General features: G+C 35.5%; 1 protein-coding gene across 1 annotated transcript; it reads left to right on the plus strand.

The window, feature by feature from the left end:
- The first annotated feature begins 210 nt into the window (after positions 1 to 210).
- On the plus strand, positions 211 to 6,626 carry slc15a1a (solute carrier family 15 member 1a). The gene is made up of 21 exons (XM_026144795.1): positions 211 to 232; positions 494 to 635; positions 1,028 to 1,147; positions 1,251 to 1,350; positions 2,438 to 2,528; positions 2,674 to 2,757; positions 2,869 to 2,951; positions 3,067 to 3,153; positions 3,235 to 3,324; positions 3,413 to 3,457; positions 3,571 to 3,603; positions 3,696 to 3,784; positions 4,534 to 4,615; positions 4,723 to 4,842; positions 4,965 to 5,108; positions 5,190 to 5,236; positions 5,397 to 5,504; positions 5,602 to 5,713; positions 5,893 to 6,030; positions 6,120 to 6,227; positions 6,339 to 6,626. Exons 1-21 carry the CDS (start codon positions 226 to 228, stop codon positions 6,567 to 6,569), a joined length of 2,061 nt encoding a protein of 686 aa, XP_026000580.1. The 5' UTR covers positions 211 to 225; the 3' UTR covers positions 6,570 to 6,626.
- The last annotated feature ends 1,445 nt before the right edge of the window (positions 6,627 to 8,071 follow it).

An 8,071-nucleotide genomic window follows, 5' to 3' on the forward strand; every position in this document is an offset into this window, starting at 1 on the left:
TGATTCCACAAACTCTCTGGGTACTCCTCAACACCGTCGATTCAGCTTTATGCAGGTCCAAGTATTTTTTTTGTTTTAGTTTTCGTTTTGTACGCTTTTATTTTGGTGTGGTGTTCATCCTTTTACTTTTTCACCACCCACCAGAGCAAAGATGTGTGTGGCTACCCACTCAGTATCTTCTTCATTGTTGTGAATGAGTTCTGCGAAAGGTTCTCCTACTATGGAATGCGAGGTGAGAACATTTCATCCAGGAACCATGAATAATGTAGCCATGACAGTGAACACGGACACTTGAATTACTAAGTAGCCTACTTAACCCTCTGATTTTTGTGCTTAAACCAACCCTTTATTTGATTGTTTTGGAGGATGACACTATTGCGTGAACTACAACGGTCCTTATTAGCATAATTTAAGGCAACATCAAAACCTATGCCATAAATAATGTACATTTAATAATTAAATAAGAAGGCCTCTTTTCCCTGCCTGTCCACAGCTGTGTTGGTGTTGTACTTTAAGTACTTCTTGCAGTGGGATGAAGACTTGGCCACATCCATCTACCACACTTTTGTGGCTCTCTGCTACTTGACCCCTATCCTTGGGGCCATTGTGGCTGACTCCTGGCTGGGAAAGTTCAAGTGAGTCACAAGATCATGTTCCTCTTTAATGCATGAAGACATTTATCATCCTATTATTTCTTGTAGCCTTATTATTGTGGCAGAATCTAAATAAGTATAGCTACAGCGCTTACCCGATCATCCTCTTTTTGCACCAAGGTAACTTCAATTCTACTGAACTGATTAGAAACATATTCGCAGATACTGATAACTGTGTAATAATACGACAGACAAAGGGCATTTAACTGAATACTTTTACACATAATAGTACAAAATTTGTATTAGTCTTCTAATGAATAAAATGCTCATAATTTAATTCTGAATGTTCATTTGTAAAGACGAGTGGAGCCTTTACTTAAGGAACGTACACGTGTACTTTCTCACTGCTCTGTTTTTCAATCTTCCTCACTCAGGACTATCGTCTACTTGTCCATTGTCTATACAATTGGACAGGTTGCGATGGCTGTCAGTGCAGTTCATGACATTACCGACTCAAACAGAGATGGGACACCAGACAACATGACCTTTCATGTGTGGGTATCTTTTCTTCTGAAGTTTTAAATTACTGAGTCACAGTTTCCATCATATATTTCTACAATGCACCGCGCTCATTCATTTCTTCTTCCTCACATTCAGTGCGTTGTCCATGGTGGGTCTCTTCCTCATTGCTCTGGGCACTGGTGGCATTAAACCCTGTGTGGCTGCTTTTGGTGGAGACCAATTTAGTGAGCACCAGGTTAGACTGTTAACTTTCTCAAAATACTTTCTTTGGCTGAGTCTTCTTCTAATGTTTAACCTCTGGCATGTGGTTGAACGTGTAATTTCAGCATCCATAGTTCAAGTATTTTATTGCATGTAATATATCCCCTTGTTCCCCCTGGTTTCTATGCAACTCTCCATTATCAAATTCTGTGATAATAAAAATGAGCTCAGATAAATTGCAAAGTCATCACTCACTTTCTCACGATGACAATTCTAAAACTGACGAACAGGTATACCTATTACTATGTTTCTTATTTCACCTGTTAGCATGCTAACATTTCTACATTCAAGCCAAACACAAATTAAAGATGTGGCTGATGGGAATTATGAGTATTATGTCAAATTTGAGGTGATGGTGGTTAACGATGGGTAGCAGTACTACATGTGTGGCTCCTGAAGAAGGGGTCTAGGAAATCTGTCTGTAAAGTCCAAGAAACCTTTGTCTCTGGGTTGTGAACATTACAGTTTAAAAATAAGAAAAAAATCTGAGGGAAAGACAAAAGCATGTCACATCTGTATAATGTGCTGTTCATCAAAATATGGAATAAATCTAAAATTAAACGTGAACTATTTTATGATACATGATGTGATATAAAAGCTAGAAATGATAGTAATTAGGAAGTGAATGTATTCAAGCTTTATAACTGGGACACACCGGATTGAACCACCAGTATAACACAGCCAAGTGTAGTGTGAGTAATGTAGAGATCTATATTCTTGGCTAAACAGGTGTTTGATGTTGTTAGAGGAGTGCAATCTTAAATTGGTGGTTAAGTTACTATAGTTACCAAATTGTTCATTTTCCTCAATCTTGTACCCATGTAACCTTTAGAGAACCATGCGTTTAACTAATAGTTGTTATTTAATATTTAAAAGCCTAGAATTACCACTTATATAGCTATACTAAGCTTATGCTGTAACCCATTTATATTATGAGTTTAATACAACTCGACCACCTTTTCAAAGACATACACCAACAAGGCAGCGGTTTACATAGATAATTATCACTTTAGTATTTGTACTGTTTGCAAAACACATTACTGACTTGTCTTTCTACGCAGGATAAGCAAAGGAGAACTTTCTTCTCTGTATTCTACCTCTGTATCAATGGTGGGAGTCTCCTGTCCACCATTATCACTCCAATCCTGAGAGGTAGGCATTTAAAGTAAAATATCAAGTTAAAGTGCCATGAACATGCAGGAATGACAACAATTACATTCTAATAATCATGCAGGAAAAAGTGCTTGTTTTTAGTTGAAGTTGTAGTTGAATGAAAGTTGTTTGCCTCTATCTGCAGGTCAGGAGTGCGGCATCTACAGTCAGCAGAAATGTTATTCCCTGGCTTTCGGTGTCCCCGCAGCATTAATGGTGGTTGCACTCGGTATGTCTAAATTATTAGGGCACTAATTCAAAACATGAAGCAAAAAGTAAAGGGTGGGTAAATAAACTGTATTCTGAAACGAATGATTTGCCCGTGATGTTCCCTTAACAGTGGTGTTTATTGTCGGGAGTGGTATGTACTACAAAGCTGAACCCGAGGGAAACATAATGCTGGATGTGTGTAAATGTATTGGGGTAAGTCGTTTATATAAGCCTTTTCTGCATTCATGTGATCAGCCATAAATGCTATTGTAACAACTCTAAAAATCAATGTTTCTAAAAACAGTATCACTCTTTGCTCTTCTCTCAGTTTGCCATTAATAACCGCTACAGGCACAGGAGCAATCAGTACCCCAGGAGACAGCACTGGATGGACTGGGCAGAGGAAAAATATGATGTAAGTTTCATTTTATATATTTCTCTAATGTCTTATAAGAATAATGTTGTTGTGTTTACATTCAGTCTGCCTGTTTTGTAGAAACTCCTGATTGCTCAAATCAAAATGGTGCTGAAAGTCCTCTTTTTATACATCCCACTGCCAATGTTCTGGACCCTATTTGACCAAAAGGTACAGTAAATTTTGTTTTTAATTTAAATGGACTTCATTTAAATCACTTGCTGCTAAGAGGAAATTAAAATTGTGGTCTAATTTAAAGGGATCCAGATGGACGCTGCAAGCTACCACAATGAATGGATACTTTGTAAGTTTGGTAACAAAAAATAAAAAATAAAATAAAAAATTGCAGCGAAAAGTAATCATAATAATTGACCAATACAGTGTGTTCATGTTATAATATTGTCCTTATGTCTGCAGGGGAAACTTGTTATACAGCCCGATCAAATGCAGGTAAGTTAAAGCAGCTTCATCGTATTGACTTAAAATGACATAATACATGTTATTTAAGAGGATACTAACGATGCAGTAATATTTTTTAAAAGATTTTCAACCCCATCTTGATCCTGACTCTGGTACCTATCATGGACAGCGTAATCTACCCCCTGATTAAGAAATGTGGCTTTAACTTTACGTAAGTGAGAAATACAATGAACTACGTTCAGTATCTGTGGTTTACATGTTTCATAACACCATAACATTAACTTCAAAGGGTTATTAAAAGACCTTTACTGTTACGGTTTTGATCTGCTATCAAAGTTCATCATTATAGATCAGCTCCATTTAATATTTTTCATCAAATGGTCGATGATGAAATTACAGTTAATTCCACGTCTGGAAGCTAGCAGGTGGTCGGTCCACGTTAGCATAGCGCTGCTACCCCATAACTTCTACACAGCCTGTGATTTTATAGATGTTACAAATACAAAAATGTCCGTAGTTTTATTCATGACTCACTGAATAATAACTGACCTTTCTGAAATGTCAGGTGTTCTGTCCAGAAAATCTTTTGGTCTATTAACAGTGGTCTAATGCTAAAATGCTTTTTAGGCTGTTTTGAGATGTGATTCAAACTCCTATGTTGAAAATGACTGTGTTAAGCTAGCTCGCTGTTAGCAGCAATTTCATTAATATTGAGCCTAAGGAGCTGTATGAATCATGTTGCTTTTCAACAAAAACGGAAGACAGGGAAAGGAAGAGCTTGCACACCTGTTTCTATTTCTACACAATCTAAATAAAACCCCAAATTTTCATGTTAATGTTGAATTTTCAGATATTAGATGACTTTAAAAGAAAACTATTCTTTTCACATAAATAAACGTTGTTTTTTTAAAAATATATAAAATCACAAATTAGTAACAAAACTTCATGTTAATCCAACAGACCACTAAAAAGAATGACAGTGGGGATGTTTCTGGCTGCTATGGCTTTTGTCTGTGCTGCTTTGGTCCAAGTTGAAATTGATGTGAGTAGAAAAAGATATGTGTTGTAAAATAAGCAAAACTTTAACTCACTTCATTTTATTGACTCTTTGAGTTTTGGAAAAACAAACACTTATTCCTTGTTTTTCAGAAAACATTGCCAGTGTTTCCATCTGCCTCCCAGAGTCAGTTGAAATTACTTAACATGGGCAGCAGTGCAGTCACAGTCAATCTGCCGGGCAACGAGTCGCTGACTCTTAATGCAGCTCAGGTATGTCGTCTTATTCATAACACTATACGATCTATTAACGAATTGAAAATGACATGAAAATATGTTTATGTACAAAATATTACCACTGTTTGACCTTCTTAAACACTTTCTCGGTTTTCCAGGCCAGTGACAAATACTTCACATTTGAAACAGAGCAAATCATTGTTTCAGTTGGCAGCCCTGGGATGACACAAGCCATCTTCTTGAAGAGGAAATCCAGACAAACTCTTCTTATTCCCTCAGTTATTAGTAATGAATGGCTTCTGGTGAGCGATAATGAATTCAAAGACACACAAGAGGACTTTTAATTGTTAAATTATTAAGTATGCAATGTTATATTTTCACAGACTCAGGACTTGACTTGCAAGCCAGGACAAGGTAACAATGAAATCCGGTAAGTGAAATTAAAATTGTTTTAACCTTTTATCAAGTCAGAAAATCATATTAGTTACAATCATAATCTTTATGTGCTAAATAAATCATTGAAAATGATAGGAACTGCATACACTGATGTAACTTTATTAATGCTGTTGCTCACTATGTAAATATTTCAGATTTGTAAATGGAATGAACATGCCTGTGAACGTGACCACTTCTGCAGTGGACTTGGGACTAATTGAGCCATTTTATTACTCCACTTATTCCACAATAAAGAATGGAGAGTAAGAATTATGTTTCTACTTTAACTAACTAACACAGCAATAATTTATGCAAACAGTACTACAGTTTCTTAGCAATATTTTCTTTTCTAATGATCAGGACCAAATTCTCCTTGTTGAGTGGGTCACAGTCATGCGAATACATTAAGGACTTTGGATTTGGAGGTTCATACACTTTCTTCATACCCAGCACTTTTGTCTTTGGACCAGATGTAAGTCTTCCAAATGATTTTAATATCATGAATTTTGATCATCCAAAGAAGAAAGAAAAGAAAAGAGAAAAGAGCACCAAATGAACAAACAGACAAATAATGGAAATATTGGTGTTATTGTGCTTTATCTTGGGGATTCTTACGTGTAAAAATTAAACATTTCCATCTATTTATTCTAGTGTCAGGACTCTATTACTGTGGTAGAGGACATAGAACCCAACTCAGTTCACATGGCCCTGCAGATCCCACAGTACTTCTTCATAACTGCTGGTGAAGTGATGTTTTCAGTTACTGGTCTGGAGTTCTCTTACTCACAGGTACATTTAAATGACAAGTCAATTAGTCTATGAAATAGTTTCTTTCTCCATGACTTTTGTCATTTTGGGTCCCTTTTTTGTGACTTTAGGCACCTAGTAACATGAAAGCGGTGCTGCAAGCCGGCTGGTTGTTTACAGTTGCTATTGGTAACTTCATAGTCCTGATTGTGGCTGAGATTGCAAAACTTCCCAACAAAGTAAGAAAAAAATGCAGCATATCAAATACATATCAAACATGCAGAAGCCATGCATGTGCAAAAATGCTAACATTGTATTTGTCCCCCTGTCTCTCCCCTCTTCTTTTACAGTGGGCAGAGTACGTCCTTTTTGCGTCTCTCTTAGTTTTAGTGTGCATCATCTTTTCCACTATGGCGTATTTCTACACTTATATTGACCCTTCAGAAATTGAGGACCAGTTTAGTAAAAAGGTTGATGAAGATGAAGATGATAAAGACAAGCGTGAGAAGGCAGAGATCAAGATGGTCAGGAGAGACTCAGCGGAAAGCTACGATGACAGTTACAAACAATCCAATATGTGAACACTTTAAGATAAAAGCAGATCATTAAAAAAATGCATTATTAGTGAATAAGAGAAAGTGTACAGGGGAAAGTGTGTGTGTTGTGTGTGTCTGTGAAATATTTTATATTGTTATGGCAGAGGCATTCATATAAACAATAGTAATTAAAAAGAGAATAAAGTAAGAACAATTATATGTCATGGGATATAATTGCTTTTTTTATATATACGTGTGTAAGCTGTGAGAAAAAATGATTAAATAATCATTATTCATAATCATTCATCCTTTCCATGTGTTTCTCATTCAGTCTTCAAGTCAAAAAGCACCAATATCACGCAGCAAAAACCTGTGTTATCAGTGGAAGTATTCTTGCCATTGCACTGGTGATTGAGACAGAAAATCTTATATTATTTTAGGAAGAGTATAATTTACTATTGCCTTTACTAATATGTTCAATATTTGAACAAAACATCATCTGCTGCTTGTTTAAATAATTACAGTGAAATGCCGGCAAGCTCACACATGTGAACATAAAATGTTCAAATATCAGAAAATGATCAACAAAATTATTACTAACTAAATGATAAAGTTTGCAATGTAATGTTTTTTTTATGTCTGTTTATTTTTGTTTTTCAGTTAATGCACTGTTGGTGAAATCATACTTTGGAGTGTAATTAGTTCAGATGTCAAATAACTGTGGTACCTAATCATAAACTTCTCATGCTTCTGTATTACTACTTGTTTTGTATAATATAAATTTTCCCTTACAGCTTCCATGTAAGTAAGTTATAACATTTTCAGGTAGCTAAGGTAGTAGGTAGATAGTTTTTTTCCCCTATTAAGTAGGTAAGACAGATCATTGGAATATAAAACACTGCATTTATAGTGGAGAGACACATGCCAGGTTTAGCACCCCAGTCCCATGAGCCATACTGCAAGTGAAAGAGTTTCATACCAGTATAAGACCAGCATGACGCCTTTGTTTGTTTGTTTGTTGACATTGATGTGTTGCAAATGACCAACAGTTTTATAGTGTAAAATTTCCTTTCTCTGGAAATTTCGTCACATACCTCTGTCGCAGCACACTGAAAGAAACCACTGTCTGGAGAAAAACAGTGAGAAAACATGAATTTAAAGAACTTAGAGAATTTAAATTATAAGTGGATTATGGAGAAAAATAGAAATTATTATCAACAAAATATCCCCAAACACAGGAAAGGAAAGCGTATAGAATAAGCTATCCTTATTAGATTAGTATTCAAATATTGTTACGGATATTCAAATGCATACATTAAGCAGTATTTTAATAGTGTAGCTACTATAAGGAAAGCTAATTAAACATTACCATTTATAACTAAATATCAAGTTTAGTAGCAGGAGCTATTAAATGCAAATTTAGGTAAGTGCAGTTTTTTCATGCATTTTGTGTAAAATGCTGGTATTTACCTTCATGCTGTAATAAAGCAGAAGAAGTAAAAGCAATTTTTCCCTCATTATTTACTTATTATAACATTATTCACGTA

Source organism: Astatotilapia calliptera, chromosome 16, assembly GCF_900246225.1.
Source record: "Astatotilapia calliptera chromosome 16, fAstCal1.2, whole genome shotgun sequence".
Classification (NCBI taxonomy): domain Eukaryota; kingdom Metazoa; phylum Chordata; class Actinopteri; order Cichliformes; family Cichlidae; genus Astatotilapia; species Astatotilapia calliptera.

What these genes read in the sequence shown, in the direction of transcription:
- slc15a1a (XM_026144795.1), top strand. An exon ending in GGGCAGAGGAAAAATATGAT is followed by an intron (nt 3,154 to 3,234) that starts GTAAGTTTCATT and finishes CCTGTTTTGTAG; the next exon opens with AAACTCCTGATTGCTCAAAT. An exon ending in TGGTCCAAGTTGAAATTGAT is followed by an intron (nt 4,616 to 4,722) that starts GTGAGTAGAAAA and finishes CTTGTTTTTCAG; the next exon opens with AAAACATTGCCAGTGTTTCC.